The sequence below is a fragment of the Panonychus citri genome, unplaced genomic scaffold, assembly GCF_014898815.1.
Source record: "Panonychus citri isolate SS breed McGregor unplaced genomic scaffold, ASM1489881v1 Contig00096, whole genome shotgun sequence".
NCBI classification, from domain to species: Eukaryota; Metazoa; Arthropoda; class Arachnida; order Trombidiformes; family Tetranychidae; genus Panonychus; species Panonychus citri.
Genome location: NW_026515501.1, coordinates 583,389 through 601,397, shown reverse-complemented (window position 1 = coordinate 601,397; position 18,009 = coordinate 583,389). Strand labels below are relative to the sequence as shown.

At 31.6% G+C, this 18,009-nt stretch overlaps 3 protein-coding genes across 3 annotated transcripts in view; 2 read left to right on the top strand and 1 right to left on the bottom strand.

The window, feature by feature from the left end:
* The first annotated feature begins 4 nt into the window (after positions 1-4).
* Positions 5-4,766, top strand: LOC128388311 (serine/threonine-protein kinase LATS1-like). Its single transcript, XM_053347698.1, has 4 exons — positions 5-814; positions 964-2,135; positions 2,971-4,072; positions 4,202-4,766. Exons 1-4 carry the CDS (start codon positions 539-541, stop codon positions 4,688-4,690), a joined length of 3,039 nt encoding a protein of 1,012 aa, XP_053203673.1. The 5' UTR covers positions 5-538; the 3' UTR covers positions 4,691-4,766.
* Positions 4,767-5,798: 1,032 nt separating this feature from the next.
* Positions 5,799-7,318, bottom strand: LOC128388314 (insulin-like growth factor-binding protein-related protein 1). Its single transcript, XM_053347702.1, has 3 exons — positions 7,065-7,318; positions 6,452-6,752; positions 5,799-6,379 (listed from the first exon to the last, which is right to left on the bottom strand). The coding sequence occupies exons 1-3, from the start codon at positions 7,203-7,205 to the stop codon at positions 6,000-6,002; spliced, it is 822 nt and encodes a 273-aa protein (XP_053203677.1). The 5' UTR covers positions 7,206-7,318; the 3' UTR covers positions 5,799-5,999.
* Positions 7,319-9,132: 1,814 nt separating this feature from the next.
* Positions 9,133-18,009, top strand: part of LOC128388218 (uncharacterized) — a 32,102-nt gene continuing 23,225 nt past the window's right edge. The window contains exons 1-3 of the mRNA XM_053347595.1: positions 9,133-9,649; positions 9,765-9,947; positions 10,038-10,226. Coding sequence (XP_053203570.1) covers positions 9,583-9,649; positions 9,765-9,947; positions 10,038-10,226 — 439 coding nt within the window. The 5' untranslated portion in view covers positions 9,133-9,582. The remainder of the gene's footprint in view (positions 9,650-9,764; positions 9,948-10,037; positions 10,227-18,009) is intronic.

Genomic DNA, 18,009 nt, shown 5'->3' with positions numbered 1-18,009 from the left:
GAAAGAAAATGAATGTAGACAGAGAGAAGAGAAACGTCGACAGATGGAAAACATAAATTCTACTTTTTATTTTCCATTTGTTGAGAAGATGAAGTGACTTCTGGCTGTTGGAATTTGTACTAAATGAATGTGGAGAAAATATTTATTCTCTTCTCTTTCTTTTAATTTATTTCTCTTTCTCTTCTTTCTCTCTTTTTTTCATCTGTTCTATTCTCTTCCTTTCTTCTTCTCTTCTTCTCATCATTTATTCTTTATCTTCATATTCTGATTCTTTTTTTCTCTCTTTCTCTCTCTTTCTTTTTTCCTTTTTTATATTCTTTTTTTGCTTCTCATCATCATCATTTTTGTCTCTTTCTCTCTCTCTCTCTCCCCTTTTGTTTTTTTTTCTTCTTCTCCATCACAAACTTATACCAATGTTCATCTAAATTGATCAATCAATGAAAACTGTTGTTGGTTTTTTCCCCGTCAATGTGTATTCATCAATCTACTGATTTGTTAATCATTATTTCCTCTTCATCATTATCATCATCACGTTAACATGGCACATATACCGAATACCAATACAAAATCACCTCAATACAAGCAAAAAGCGTTACAAGCAATTAGGATATCTTTATTGCCCTTTCAGAACAATGAAAGGCCAACCTCAAGTGCCTCATCTACAACGAGTGATTCAAGCTCATCTCCAGGTCAAACTTGTGGCCCATGTAACTCAGCATCAACCTCAAATGGATCTAATTCCGAAGCTTCGGCAAAATCTAATGAATCCTGTGAGACAATATCTCAATATCTTTGCAATATTGGTTTTGCTAAGGTAAGTTACCATTCGTTTCTGTTTTCTCTTCCCTCGTTATTCATTGTGTATAAATTGGATTAGTGTCAAATCCTTAAAGGAAAAGAATATCAAATCAACATCTAATTGAATTTTTTTTTATTTCTTTTTGTTTCTACTTTTTTATTTAGAAATTTTTATCAAACCTTAGCTTAGCACAACAGCAACAGTTGGCTCAACAGCTGCAAGCTTTATCTTTGTACAATTCTAACAATCACAGTGCCATTCACGTTTCTCTTCAACAACCTCCCTCTTATCCCCATAGTCCTGCAAGTTTATCATCACTGTACTCATCTATCTCAACACCTCCATATGCCGCGTCATCTAGCTCAGGCCGTCTTTCTCCAACGCCCACCATCAGTAGCTCTTCAGATTATTCCTCTGTACCACCGTCACTTAAACTTCCAAAAATGATGTCTTCAGCGTCATCTACTTGTTCCTCGCAGAATTCCTCCTGTTTAAGAGGTGCTGCTACCACGGTGGTCAGTTCGGTGATCAAAACATCTCAACTACAAGCTTGGAGCGCTCGCCAGGCTAAATCTCAATCTCCTGTTATTATGCAATCCGTTAAAAGTACGCAAGTACAAAAGCCCGTCTTGCAAACGGCAATTGCGCCAACAGTACCTCCGGTTAACTCAACACCCCCCACCTTTGTCACATCAAATGGCAATTACACACCTAGAGTAAATGGTAACAATAGTATAAGCATTAACAACAATACCAACAACCATTATAATGTTGGTACTAATGGCGTTTCCGTGCCTGCAACTGATCCCCCCAGTTATGCTTCATCGGTTGCAGCTTTAGCTGTTGCAAGGGGTGTTGCTTCCGGTCCAGTATCGACTATTGTATCTTCAGGTAACAACTGTCGTTCTAGTAAACCAACACCGCCAAACTGTAATAATAAACTGTGGGAAAATAATGGAACCACTACCAATTTACCCAATATAAGTCAATTGCTTGCCAGGCCACCCCCTCCATTGCCACCAAATTCAGATCTGGTTAATACTGTCGAGTCGATTTGTGCTTCGCAAGTTGGTGCCATCCATAGTAGCAATAATGGACCCCCTTTACCTCCTAAACCAAGTACTCTAATGCAGTACAATGAATCACCGCCTCCACCACCACCTCCTCCACCACCACCACCACCTCCACCAGTGAATACACCACCACCACCACCGCCTCCACCAACATCATCAACGATAACAACAACAGCACCGCCATCAACTAACAGTGAAAAAGCTCCTAAATCGTCAGCTTCTTCAACCACCAGCAATCATCATCATTCAGATTTAAATCATCGGTAAGCATCTCATATCTAATTTTTCCCAGTTTTTACTCCCCTTCAATCATCTGTTTAGTCGATATGTTATCATCTTTTGAAAAGAGAGAAAAAGAGGAAAAGTGAGAAAGAGAAAGAAAGTGTTATCCTGAAAGAAGAAAACTATTTTGCCAAAACTAAGTTCGAAACAATTTTTTAAGTTATTTGGTTATGTCGATTTGTTTAGTTTACTCTGTTACATCTCAGTTACTTTTTGAAGCAACAACTAATAACAATTTGCTGCATCAAGAGATTTTGCCAAATGATCCTAATGGGCTCAGGGTAACCATCTTTTTCTTTCTCATTATCATCATCCTCATCCTCATCATCATTATTATTATTTTTGCTCTTTCTGTTGCTACTACCACAACTGCTACTACTACTCCAAAAATCAAGTAAAAAGTAGATTCAAGGATCTAATCGAGGTAACCTGTAATTGGAAGAAGTATGCAAAAAACTTCATTTTTAAGGTTCTATCACTATCATTGAACAAAATAGTTTGTTTTATCATGTAACCCAGCTCGTAGTATCAACAGCAACATTGATCATTTTTTCAGATTTTTCCATTCATTCTTCCTTCTTTCTCTCTATCCTACAATCGCTTACTCAATTATTTATCTGTTTTATATCAATTCAACTTTATTTTCCAATACACAAACATCAGAAAAATCAACATTCATGTATTGATTAGGTATTTCTGGTATATCTCACTTTATCTCTTTCTCTCTATCACCCTAATTTTCAATGAAAGCAAATCACTGATTCTCGATTGTTTTATCTAATTCAAAACATTTACTTTTTTTTTCCTAAATTGCAGTTACAATAGTCCACCCAAAGAAATTAACCATTCTCCGATACCACAAAGGAAACCACTTTCCAAGGAGAAAGAGCAAGAAAGGAGAGAAACAAAAGTGAAAAATTATTCTCCTGCAGCATTTAAATTCTATATGGAGCAGCATGTTGAAAATGTGATAAAGTCTCAACAACAAAGGGAATTGCGTCGACAACAGTTGGAAAATGAAATGGCTAAAGTTGGACTGTCCGAATCTGCTCAACGACAAATGAGAAAAATGTTACATCAAAAAGAATCAAATTATATTAGATTGAAACGAGCCAAGATGAAAAAATCAATGTTCGTTAAAATCGAAACCATTGGGGTTGGTGCTTTTGGTGAAGTTGCCTTGGTTCGTAAAAAGGATACCAATCAATTATACGCAATGAAAACTTTGCGTAAAACCGATGTCCTCAAGCGAAATCAAGTGGCCCATGTTAAAGCTGAAAGGGATATATTAGCTGAAGCCGATAATGAATGGGTCGTTAAATTATATTATTCATTTCAAGATATAAATCATCTTTACTTTGTAATGGACTATATTCCTGGTGGTGATCTCATGTCTTTACTCATAAAGTTTGAGGTCTTTGAAGAAAATTTGGCTCGTTTTTATATAGCCGAGTTAGTCTTGGCGGTAGAAAGTGTACATAAGATGAGTTTTATTCATCGTGATATTAAACCTGACAATATTTTAATAGATAGAGATGGTCACATTAAATTAACTGATTTTGGACTTTGTACCGGTTTTCGTTGGACACATAACTCTAAATATTATCAGCGTAACAATGGTGTTGACCATAGCAGAGGAGATTCATTGGACATTGTTGATCAAGATTGGCCAAACCATTGTCATTGTGGACTAAATTCTAGTATAATCAAACCCTTGGAACGTCGTCGGAGACGAGAACATCAACGATGTCAAGCCCATTCTCTTGTTGGTACACCCAATTACATCGCTCCAGAAGTTTTAATGAGAACTGGTTACTCACAATCATGTGATTGGTGGTCAGTTGGTGTTATATTATACGAAATGTTAGTTGGACATCCACCTTTCTTAGCTAATACTCCTGAAGAAACTCAAAATAAGGTAAAAAGCAACATTAAATCGTAAAAAAAAGTAATTCCAACTCTTTCAAATTGGAGCTTTGGAAAGAGAAAAAAAATAATTTTCTTCCCATTATTAACATTTTTCAATTGTTATTTTTTTATTCTTTAGGTAATCAATTGGAAAAGTACTCTACGCATCCCTCCAGAAGCAAAATTATCCCGAGAATCAACTGATCTCATTTTGAAACTATGTTGTGGACCTGAAGATCGATTAGGTAAAAATGGAGCAGATGAGATTAAGAAACATCCCTTTTTTGCAACAATTGATTTTGACGGTGGCCTTCGTAAACAAAAAGCGCCTTACATACCCAAAATCCGTTATCCAACGGATACATCAAACTTTGATCCCATTGATCCAGATAAACTTCACTCTTCGTCAGATACCAATGGTTTACGTGACTGTGATGATTATGTTAATGGAGGTCCTATTCCAGAGAATGGTAAACACCCGGAACACGCATTCTTTGAATTTACCTTTAGAAGATTTTTCGATGATGGTGGTCAAGCATATCCAATGAGAGTTAATCTTCATTCATCTGATAATTTTGCTTCTAATGGTACAGCTTCTAGTGACAGTGGGCAAGGTGTATATGTATAATATTGAAATTACTCCTTTTTTATTATACATATATATTCATAAACACACAATATAAATATTTAATATTTAACTATTATTTATATACACTTAAAAATTTGTTTAATTATCATGATATATATACTTATATATTTGAAAAGAAAAACAAATCCTCAATATATAGTTTAAATACTGACAAAAAATCAACTCATATTAAGTCGTTTTTTTTAGACTAATTAACTTTTTACCTGATCACAGTTTTGAGAGATGGTAAAAACAGCAAGAAAGCGGAATCATCATTTCAGAATCTTCTTTTGACACAATTTGTAGATTATCATCGCTCCTTTATTTATTTATTACAACAATTGATAATCATCATCATCATCATCATCTCTTCTAAACCCACCTCTTCTCTCTGTTACTAATTTTCATTTTCAACATGAAAACCACATCGTTATCGATCATCACCATTACCATCAAATCAACTCCATTCATGGGAAAATATCTCCCAAATTATTGTCGCATAACAATTGAGCCTTTTAAATTAATCTATTTTTTAATTGAAAAATTAGAGCGAGTAAATAATGATTCAACGTGAGAATTGGTTTTATTTTAATTAATATAAAATCAATTGTCACCTGATTTTTGTTGATTCTATCTCTAACACATCAATCCATCACCGCCCCTCTTAATTGTTGACGAAACTGTAAATTAATTTCCTCTCAAACAAGCATCTCAATTGATTTTCCACGAATTGATTGTTTATTGTTGTTTAAATCTTTTTCGAAACAAGCAATATAATGTGATTTAATTAGTCGATTGAAACAAATTTCATATTAGGCATTTTCAACCAGTAACAACCATTGGTAATATCAAACACCATCATCATCATCATCATCATCATCACTTCATTTTCATTTTTCTTCCCAAAATCTATTGGTGTAAGATATTGGATATTTTCAAGCAAAAGAAAACCTCTGAACACTATTGTGATCAATTAATCAATTTGTCTTAAAAAAAATTAAGTATCAAAAGCAATTTGAATGCACTGAGTTGATATATAAAACAATTGACAAATTTTACTTCAAATAACAACATGAGCCACAGAATTGAAATAAATTTTGTAATATGATTTTAGGCCATCAAACATTATAATTATATTATTATTGATTATTATGATTATTATATTAATTATATTATTATTATTGAAATATTATGTATATAAAGAGTAAAGAAACAAACAAAAAACAATGAATCAAACAAAAAATCAAATTGTGTTGATCTTTTTTTTTCTCTTCAACTTTGATTCAATAATTTAATTAACCTTAAATTGTTATTCTTTGTTAACATGATTAACTGATTTTTCACTGGAGATAAATGGTTTATCATGAGTAACCGTTAACACCCCATAATTAAATGTATCTCCAAGTTCATTTGTAGCAATACAATGATATTCGCCCTCATCGTTGACCCGAACACCAATGATCTGAAGCCAACTGGTCACTTCGAGAGGTTTGGACCCACCTCGATATTGGACAGCGATGTGAGGATCATCAGCTGGTAGATTGTTGAACTGTTTAACTTCATGAGTATTTTTGAGTAAAACCCTCCAGGTAATGGTCGGTATTGGCCAACCAATGGCCTGACACATGAAAGCAGTATTATCGCCCAAGGAGCCGTTCAAGTTTTCCGGTTTGGACACAATTTTGGGAGCTAAATTTGAAGCAATTTAAATTTCCAATCAATGTTTTATGTTTACCTTTTTTTTGTGACTCAAAGATTTACCTGATTGACATGGACCATAATTATTTGGTACTAATCCATCTCGTCTCTTATATCGAGCCTCATTCAACTGGCAAAGGTTATCATATGTTTGACCATCCGACCCACAGACCATTTCCGTCTTGACACAGAAACACAGAGCTTCATCGGGCTCAGAGGGATCCAGATCATCACGAAGTCGACATTCAAGATTTTCACCACAATCTCCGTATACACGATGAGATTCATTGAGACCTTTTGATGTTACCAAATCACATCGATTCCCTTCAAATTGTCCACAGATTGAACAGCAATTACATTTATCCTTCAGATAATTGAATCAATAATAATAATCAATGAATGAAGTTAATTACTGAACAATCAAGGGTTTATATCGTGTTCATAGTAACTTCAATAGTAATAAGTTCACAATTAAAGGATACAAGGATTGGTCAGTAATTGATTAAATGTAATTAACGTTAATCAGATTGGGAATTTGTTTTTGGTGGAAAGGTCAATGAAATATTCACCATTGATGACCATTGTTAAAGGAGGAAAAGGGTTAACATTTGTACGTTATTTTTACAAAATGGTTTCAGCTAAATTGTTTAAATCACTTGAGAAATCAAATACTAACCTTAATTAGTCCAGCAAAACAATCAACTGGCTCAAGACACTTAGATGGATCACATGTAGATGGACATTGAGTAGGCAATGAGGTAACAATAAGGCTGCAACCAAGCACAATTAAACTAATTGCAATCAGTTTAATAGACATAATTGAAAATTTAATCAGTTCTTTCAACAGTTAAAACTAAACCGATAAAGATGATGTTAGTCTTACAAAATTAACCATTGAAGTTAGTGATCTATTTTTGGATTATGATGAGGATGAAGATGAAGATGAGGATGAATTTCTAAGCCAAGAAAAAGAAAAGCATCTCTTTCATTTTCTCTCTCTCTCTCTCTTCCAATCTACAGACGGAAAATATTTACGAAAAACTAGAAAATCATTTCCTGACATCTTAAGATGATAATGATGAAGATAAGGAAGATAACCAGATAGTTTATTTCTCCACGAACCATAGTCATCCCTTTCCATCATTATTCTCGATATTTAAATCATCATCATCTTCTTCACTTATCTTCCTCATCCTTGTTTATCTTTTTTTTTCGAATTATTTTTCCATCAAAAAAAGATGAAGATAAACCTTCAAGGAGAGATAACAATTAACACTGAATCAGCTTCTCATTTAATTATCCAAACTCAATTAACCAATAACTTCTCCTTGTAAACAATCAATCAAAAGTAAAAACGTAAATAACAAATCAACTCGAACTATTGTTTATCGACATTTATTTATAATAATAAAGAAAAATGTTCTAATAATTAAACTAATAAACTATTGATAATCAATCGCATTCATATTTCGTAACTTTATCCCAATTAGAATTTGTAATAAGATTGTTAACCAAATTGTTAACCACCATAATTTAGTTGATTCAGTAATTTAATTACTTTCTCGCCTTTATAATAAACAATAAATTGCCAAAAATAACATGTACCAGTTGAAAGTTTTGTCTAATTTAAAATTAATTGTTTTATGAATGAAATCTTTATAATCATGATGATGATTATCACCATGTATTTATACACTAAGGTGAATTAACCTTAAATAATTGTTGGAAGGTGTCAAGTGTTAATATAAATTAATACACTAATAACAATCTAAAAAGGTTATCCATGTTTACCTTAACTCTCGAGTAATAATAAAACTTTCACTGAATAAGAAAAAAGTTTTTTTTTCAACAGAGTAACAACAATGAGAGAGATGATATTTGCTTCTGTTGTTGATTATATTGCCTTTTGTTGTACTTTTCTTCAGTCGAAACTATTAAATCACTAAGTTTAGCCTTTTATCATCATCATCATTATCATCATCTTTTATCTTCATCATCATCATCATCATCTTATTAGTGCTGTTGACCCATTCCAGGGTTGATAATGTTACTAAATATTATCATTGGATGGGTGACCAAGTTAAGGAAAAGATACTTTTTCCAATGCCTTTACTTTTACCGGTTCATGTAATTTATTTTGTTACTGGATTGAAGATGAGGATGAGACATGATGATAATGATGATGAAGATAAGATGTAAAAAAGATTTTCTATTTTTTCTTCCCTTTTGTTTGGTTTCCAATGCAAAGAAATTAGCTGATACTTTGATGCGTAACATTAGTGCAATGGGTTTGCAAGACAAAGGATGATGATGAGGATGAGGATGAGGAAGATGCTAATGTAAAGGAGGTGAATGGTGATGAAGATTTTGCCTTACGATCATTTGTCCTCCATAATGTTCAATGGTAATGGTTTTTACCTTTAGCAATAATTTGGTTCATTCATTTTGGTGACATTATTTTATTTTTCTTCCTCATGTTCACAATCATTACTGTTCATCATCAATTTATCTTTGGATTGATTAAAATTTCACTATCAATTGATTCATTTGAATGAATGGCTCCATATGAATGGTTGATGGTTAAAGATGAGTTCATGATAATGAGAATGATTAAAAGATGCTGTTAATTGTAATTAAAATTAATCATCAACTCAATGAATAGACAGGATATGTGAGTGTATGTTGGGTGTTAACTTTTCGCAAAATCTTAGATGATTAACAAAAAATTATCTTCTAGGTTTGTCTTCATCTTTTCATCATTATCTTTTTCCCCTTTCTATTCAATTTTATCATCTCTTTCTTTTCTTTATCTTCTTCTTTTCAACGAATCACCGATTTCCATTGTAAATCGTCACTGACCGTGGACAAGTCACTCGGTGGGGTCAGATGAACGCGCGGGTTAAAATGATTACCGAGTTTTAATGTTTACCCGCAATAAGAAAGGTAAAGAAAACGATCAACAAATTGTTGGCTCTTTAAATCATCAGCCATCTAATTAACCAGTTTAATCACTAATTGAAAAGAGGTAATTGTAAAGTTTAACTGTATCAAAGTTTTAATTCAGTTAACTTGTTTTTCTTAAACAAATTGATTGTCTTCAAGTTTAATTGTGTTCTCATTGGTGCTTGTGGTTGATTTAAACAATTTATCAAGATTAAATGTCTTGATTAAATTGTTTAAAATTTATATTGAACATGTTGTGTAGTGATTTGTTTACAATTTACTTATTAATATCCTTTTGGTTTGTTAATTGTGTTCAATGTAAGTTTACATTTTGTTAATTGTTATTTTCAGTTGATTAAATTTGTTTTATTTGTCCTTTTAATTTTTGTTTGTTTGGCTTGACCATTGGTCATTATGTTTATGTGGTATTAAGGTTTGTGTGGTCATCCAGGTAGACCTGCTTATGGTAAATTGTTAACATCATCATTCACTCAATCAACTTACAATTATGGTGATACAGTTAATTATGCTTGTGAAAAAGGATATTATCTTCGTGGTCGAGGTTCTAGAACTTGTTTAAATAACGGTAAATGGTCTGGTGGTTTACCAATTTGTGGTAAGTTGACATTAAATTGATTCAAACATTTATTTAATAATTAGAACTCATTTTAATAATTAACTTTCCAACTATTCTAATTGTTAACAGATTCACCTTTACAAATTTATGGTGAATCAACTTCTCCTGAATCAATTAAATTGTATCCACCATCATTGGCAATCGATAATAATCCTCGAACTTGTTTCTATTCAAGACGATCTAAACCTCGAGAGTGGACACTTGACCTAATGGTCAAAAGAAAGGTCACTTCGGTTATAATCACAGTTCCCTTTGCAAGTGAGTAAATTAAACTTATGATTAGATTTAAATTCAATTTAATAGTCAAAGTTCAATTGTACTGATTAAAAGAGGTTAATCTTGTACATGATATGAATTAATCTCCAAAGTACTAGTGAGTAAAGTTAATCACAATTAATTAAATCACTCATTCTCTCTCTCTCTCTCTCTGTTTAAATTGTCTCCTAATTATAAATACTGAGAAAGAAAAATCTAAATTAAATTTGAGTAACTGGATTAACTTTTGTTTTAATTTGTCTGTGAATGTTAGATGGTAATAATAACAATATAATTCTAGTTGAGAAAATCAATTTAATTCAAAGTAGTAAAATAAATTAAATAAAAAGGTTAATCAACGAAATAAATCACGATTGAAATACGCACACAATTGAATTGTTGCAAGCATTGAGAAAAAGATAAGTAAATTTAGTGATGATGATTAACAATTTATCCGATTATCAAATGAAATGAGTTGATGATTTAAATTGGAAATCATTTTTTATCCCTAAAGAAAAATCAATTGTGATCATTTTCTTGTTCAATTTTGATTGTTGTTGAAAAAAATGATCACAATTGATGGTGAAAATAATCATGATAATAGTTCAGAATCAGGTTACCATGAATTCAGAATTTTTTATATTTTTCCAGCGATAAACTAACAAATCATTACTAAAATACAATCAATGGAAATGAAATGTTAAACTTGAACATCAATTGCAAAAAGTTGTTGATTGTATATTCCCAATCCTATTGTTATCATGTTAATCAACAACAATCAAAGTTAACACTGATTCTGACATTCGGTTAATTGTTGAATCATCCCCTGTTAATATTACAATCTAATCAGATATTATGTAATTATAATTAGTTTAACCCAATTGTTAAGCCTTATTGATTGTGTTGCGAGTAGTTGTAATTTGATTTAACCATTTTCAAATTTAGATAATCAGTGAATTTAATTGTTCATTTACTCTGTGGATTAAGGGATTAATTGTCACATCTATCCTTTTTTTCTGTGTATGATTATATCATTAATTGTTAAATTCTCATCATCATAATGATTGAATCTGTGTATTCGTGATGAGGTTCATTAATATGATCATCAGAGATGAACTTTTATTAGTTAGAATGAAAAGAAGCAAAAAATTCTGACAATGAGATAGTAAAGTTATCATTGGATTCTAATGATGAGACTGTTTATATTGATCTATTTCTATTCGATAAGAAGAAAAAAAGTTCTATCCTTTTATTTTTTTTTCTTTTCTCATTTTCTCTTTATTATTTCTGTAACAATTTCACCTTCCTTATGATACTAATTCTTGATATGAAGATATAATTGTTTACAGTTTATTGTATTTACTTATTGTGTTACTTTTTTCATCTCTCTCTCACTCTCTCTCTCAATCATTACTACCATGAGATCATGATGATCATCAGAACAAGAATTATCTGAATTGTATTTTTTATCTTCTTCGATGTTACATTTTCCTCTGAATGATTGACGAAGCTTATTAATAACAAACCTTTGCCGAAGATCAATTAAGTCCAATAAGATTTTAGCTTCTAGTGTAATTAACGATCAAACTCAATGTTTATCGTTTGATAATGATGATGAAAAGGATGATAGGGAAGATGATTCATCTAAGTTAGGAAGACAACAAGACAAAAAGAAAATCATCTTCTTCATGAAAAGAATCATGAATTGAGACGGAATAAAGTGATGAAGACTTCATGATAAACCATGATGAGAAATATGGACATGATTAAGTTTCATCGTTATCATTATCATCCTCATCTTTCCTCATGGTCATCCTGGTCATCATCATCATTGAGGTCTCTTCTTTTGTTTTCTTCATCCTCTCTCCTTTGCTTGCTCTTTTTTTCTCATTCTGGGTCATATTGAATGTTTGTTATCATGGTGAAGACGAAAAAAAATCAATATCATGATGATTCAGTGTCCTGCAAATGCTGTTGAAAAATGACTTTCTCATCAATGAAACTACAACAGCAAACAACATTTGAACACTCCAGGGATGCTCAAGGATGATGATGATGATGATGATGATGAAGCAAAGTCAACCAACAATCATGAGTGATATAAAGGATTGCCCCATAAACTTAAGCTAAGGTCTGATGATGAAAAAAGTTTCGTCTCAAAGTTTTTGTTCAACAGATTCAGATGATTCTGAATCAAACGATAAACGATAACGAGCTAATCCTTGGCTCTCAAAAAAGTTTTCTCACAAAATATTTTGTACTAAATATCTTCCTAAAGCCGATGAAAAATGTCTGATTATATTTTTCCTCTTACCTGTAATTCACAAGTCTTAAGGTGTGATATTAACACAGAAAGAGTAAAATATTATTACTGATTTTTCATTGAGTTACTACGACTTTCACTCTCTCTCTCTCTCTAATTTTATCTTCATAAAACTCCTGATTCAGCTGATAAATGGATGAATCTTTGGAATGTCATGAGATGGAATGAGATGGAATGAGATAAAAGAAGACAAACTCAAAACTGAATCATGAGAGTAGGTGGGAAGATGATCAAAGATTATCAAGATTACTCTTGAAAATCCAATTTAATTAGGAAGATGGAGATGATGATGATGATGATGAAATGTTTTCATCACCTTGACAGGTACTTTCAAATGTCACATCAATTTAAAAGCAATTCAGTTGTTATATTAACTGAATATCATGATTTATGTCTTGTAATCATGATGAACTTTTTTTTCTTACAAAAATTCAGATCACAACAAATGACATGAAGATGATATTACCTGATAAATTATTCAATTTAATAAATTTAATCAACAGTCTCAGTGATAATAATCAAATAACAATAGTGATGATGAAATTTTCAATTTGCTTACAGAAAAAAATCAGCTGATTATAACTGATTAGTATTCCAATGATTGATCTAATCATTACAACCAATCAATTAACTTTAGAAGATGATTACTGAATACAAATTAATTGTATTAATACAGACTTGAATCAAATTAATCATGACAATTAGACAATAAAATTGTTAATACATTGAAAGTTTACTTCAATAAAAATGTTTCCTTTTAATGAGACTAGTCAACAATTAACCCTAATTGTTGACTAGATTTTTTTCAAATTGCTACATAAAATTAGGATGTTAGACTGTTAATGAAGCTGAACAATTGAAATGAAATTCATGTTTATCATAGTTGAATGGAGTCTCGGTGAAACAGCCTCAGAATACTTGATTATTTGAACTTTTTTTTTACCAATTAAATTACAATCAATAACTTGCTCATCAAGTTGATTGATTAGTGGACTTGTTAATCACTAAGAATCAATCTATTAGATATTCAGGAATAGTTCTGAACGAGTTCAGGGTAAGCGTTTTTACCCTGAAATCCACACGACTCATGATAAATCTTCAGATTTTTTGATCATCTTCATAAACAATTAAATCTGATTGTTGGTCTGTATTATATTAGCTGAGAAAAAAGTTAAAATTTATTATTATTCAAATAGTTTTATCGATTAAGCATTTTGATAAATTCATCACATTCAAAAGTCAATCGGGTAACATGAAGTTTCTTGATTTCTTCATGGATAAAAGGTGAATAACGAAACTCAGGTGACATTGATAGATGGGTCAGTCAATACAAACTTTTAGAACTTTTTTTCTCACTTTGAAAGAAGAAAAAAAAATCACCAAGTTGACTGTTAATTCATTTCTTGACAGGTTGAAATGTAGAGAAGAAGCAAAATAGTTTCCAGAGACTGTGAGTGGGCGAAAACGTTGGACATTAGGATGACCAACGATTCTAAATAGAAAAAGAAAACTTAATAATCAATCAGTTATTAAATTAATTCCTTAAATTGAATGATGAATGAGATTGGTGAACTTTTTATTTTCCTCTAAATACCAAATAAGAAACTTTTTTTCGAAACATGTCGAACTTGTTTAGAACTTTTTTCTCATTCGATAACTAAATTGATAACTTGGAAATATATGTAATGATGGTAAAGATTAAGAAGAAAATTTGTTATCTTATGTTAAACATTAATATTCACTTTTGAATATTAGTGTAAGTTACCTATTGGTTTAGGTATTGGCGTTAAACACTAATATTCACTTTTGAATATTAGTGTCAGTTGCCTATTGGTTTGGGTATTGATGTTAAGCATTAATATTCACTCTTGAATATTAATGTAAGTTGTCTATTAGTTTTGGGTATCGGTGTAAAACATTAATATTCGCTCTTGAATATTAGTTTATCAAGAAAGAGAGAGAGAAGGAGTCTAAACTTTGGATCTTTCTTTTGTAATATTCCAATTAATTGTTTTATAATATTGTAAATTCGAGGAAGAATAAGATAATTTTGGGTTGCTAACTAAAATCTAATTAATATTGAATTATCCTAAAAGATATAATGACACGTAATGATTGTAAATGAATTAATTGGGTTTTAACTAATAAAGTGTCAACATTAATTCTTGCTGTTTTTGCTGCTGCTACTCAATTCCGCTGGTGATAACATCATAGTTATTACAAGTCGACAGGATAAAGATCATATCTTTCATCCAATTCTGTGCTGTTTAGATTAATTGTCATTTTTTGTCACATCATTTATTTCTAATTAAGAACTATCATCAAATTTAAATTGACACAATGTTGAGTGGAGATGAACAACCATCTACTTCTCAGTCTGAGTTTTATTCTGTTTCCTCTTCACCACAATTCCAACTATCACCGAACAATATCATCGACTCATCTCAACCACTCGCTCATTCACAGGTTCACAAACCAAGACTTCATATTTTTGATGGAGCTAAGAAAAGTGTCACCATCGAAAACTGGTGTAAAATGTATGAGTCCGCTGCAAGGCGATATAATTGGTCGGATGAAGATATTGTTGAGTTGTTAAATGAATATCTAGACGGTGATGCTCTCAATTTTTATCTTTATGAGAAAGATAACTGTGATTGGGTTAATATCAAATCCAAACTAATCAATAGATTTGGGATCAAGGCGATTGAACCACTTGAAGAGTGTGTTAGATTAAAATTACATCACAAGAAAAATGTAACTGAATATTTTGAGGAGAAACGTCGTCTCGCTAATTTATCTCTATTGTCCGAATCTCAAGCTGTAATATTAATGATTGAAGGTCTAAGTGATCAATTTAGAAACTGTTTTCTTGGCCATAGAATTAATACCTATGACCAGTTTTTTGCTATTGCTAAAGCGGCTGAAAATCACTTACCAACTCATTCTCATAATCAAGGTAAGTTTAATAGGAATCAAGGTAATAGATTCCAATATAATTCTAACTACAAAGTTAATCATGCTGAAAATAAACAATTTGTCAAACGACCACCAAAATCTGCTTGTTGGATTTGTGCTAATGCTGGGAAACCTAACCAAATGCACTGGAAGGAAGATTGTCCTATTAAAAAAGAGAGACAACAACAAAATCATCAACAACAATCACATCAACATTATCATCAACCTCATCAACTTCATCAATCTAATCAACAACGAACAATTAATTATGTTGATCAAGCATCAAATTCTGTACTTGATGATCAACAGAACGACTCGCAAGGCGTTCATTTAAACTGAATTGTCGACTTGAAACGAAACCTTCTCACATTATTATCAAAGGGGCTATTGATTCAAATGATGTTTCAATTTTATATGATCCTGGATCCAACATTTCACTTGTTAGTGAATCAATTATACGAAAATTAGGAACTGAATCAATTAAACTAAAAACACTAAACTTTTCCACGATAATTGGAGTGGGTGAAATTTCAAGTCTGACCAAGATCAAGTTAACAATTGGCTTAATTACAAATATTATTTATGTTTATATTACTGACTCACTTCCGATTGATATTCTTTTAGGATTAGATTCAATTTGGCTGTTTAATCTACAATGTGACTCTCATTATCAAATCACCCAACAATCAACTAATCCTAAACAACCGACAATCATCAATTTAATTCCTCCACCAATTAACCTTCCCGATAATTTTCATATTAACATTAACAGTAAACTCAATGATACAACCGCTGAAGCTATTAACGCTGAAATTATTAAGTTACTTACAAGTTACCAGACTTGTTTCGCTGAATCCAAATTCGATATTGGTTGTATTCCAAATGCTGAATGTGTCATTGAATTAACTACTAATATTCCCATCAATTCTAAACCTTATCGATCAACAAATTATGAAACCATCAATGTTGAGGTTCAATCTCTTTTGCTGAACAATTTAATTCGTCCATCATATTCACCTTACGCATCTCCGGTCACATTAGCTTTCAAGAAAGAAGATCAAGCAAAGACGAGATTTTGTATAGATTACCGGAAGCTTAATGACAAAGTTTTACCTGACAAATATCCAATGCCAAGGATTGAAGATATCATCGATCGTCTTTATGATAGTAACATTTTCAGTATTTTTGATATCCGATCAGGATTTTGGCATGTGAAAGTTAGAGAAAGTGATATTTCTAAAACTGCTTTCATTACTCAAAATGGACATTATGAGTGGCTAGTTATGCCCTTCGGATTAAAAAATGCTCCAGCCATATTTCAAAGAGTAATTCGAAATATTCTTGAGAAATATTCATTAACTAACTTTTGTCATAACTATATGGATGATATCATTGTTTTCTCTCCTAATACAACTATTCATCTCAATCATTTATCACAATTATTAGCTGCTATTCAAAAGGAGAATATCAAATTAAATTTTGATAAATCACAATTATTCCAATCGACTGTAAATTACTTGGGTTATCGTTTGTCTCCTAATCATATATACCCTTTGAACAATAATATCAATTCAATACTTGAACTTAAATCACCTAAGTGTGTGAAAGATGTTCGTCGCTTTCTGGGAAAAGTTAATTATAATCGCAAGTTCATTAACAATATTACTCAAATATTGGAACCAATTCACAATCTGCTGAAAAAAGACTCCAAATTCGATTGGAATAGCGATTGCCAAAGCGCCTTCGATCAAATCAAATTATTATTAACTTCTGATCCTGTTCTTAAAATTTATAACCCAAATGCTGATTTAATATTGGAAACTGATGCTAGTAGAATAGGTTTGGGTGCTATTCTCAAGCAACCTGATGAAAATGATAAATTACATCCAATCGGCTATTTCTCAAAGAAATTAACTAATTATCAAACCAATTACCCTGTAACTCACCTTGAATGTCTGGCTGTTGTAGAATCAATTAAATTCTGGCATCATTATCTCTACAATAGAAAATTTACTGTTATCACGGATCATATTGCGCTGAAATCAATTCGTAAGATAAATAAACCAAATTGTAGATTATTCACATGGGCATTTTTCTTGGGACAATATGATTTCGATATTAAATATCGACCTGGAAAAGAAAACGCTGAAGCTGATTATTTGTCACGAGATCCTGTGGCTGCTGATGAAACTGATTATCCAATTAAGCTGATAAATTTTATTGCTGTTGCTGACCTTAAAGCTGAACAATTGACACTTGCTGATGCTGATAAACTGCTGATCAACTCTGATGGACTTTACTATAAAATGGATAAAAATGGAAAAGGAAAATTAATATTACCTGAATCGCTGAGACTGAAACTATTAGAAGCTGTACACGTCCAATTTGGTCATATTGGAATAAGGAAAATGATAACAATCATTAGCTGGAAATTTACCTGGTCAAGATTAACGGAGGATGTTATTCAATTTGTAAGCAATTGTAAACCTTGCCAATTAGGAAAACAAG

Excerpts from the sequence above, each read along its gene's own strand:
- LOC128388311 (XM_053347698.1), top strand. The coding sequence starts at position 539 with ATGGCACATATACCGAATACCAATACAAAATCACCTCAATACAAGCAA. Across the intron at positions 2,136-2,970 it reads CATTCAGATTTAAATCATCG|TTACAATAGTCCACCCAAAG; the intron begins GTAAGCATCTCA and ends CCTAAATTGCAG. Across the intron at positions 4,073-4,201 it reads CTGAAGAAACTCAAAATAAG|GTAATCAATTGGAAAAGTAC; the intron begins GTAAAAAGCAAC and ends TTTATTCTTTAG.
- LOC128388314 (XM_053347702.1), bottom strand. The coding sequence starts at position 7,205 with ATGTCTATTAAACTGATTGCAATTAGTTTAATTGTGCTTGGTTGCAGC. Across the intron at positions 6,753-7,064 it reads GTTTTGCTGGACTAATTAAG|GATAAATGTAATTGCTGTTC; the intron begins GTTAGTATTTGA and ends AATTATCTGAAG. Across the intron at positions 6,380-6,451 it reads TTATGGTCCATGTCAATCAG|CTCCCAAAATTGTGTCCAAA; the intron begins GTAAATCTTTGA and ends CTTCAAATTTAG.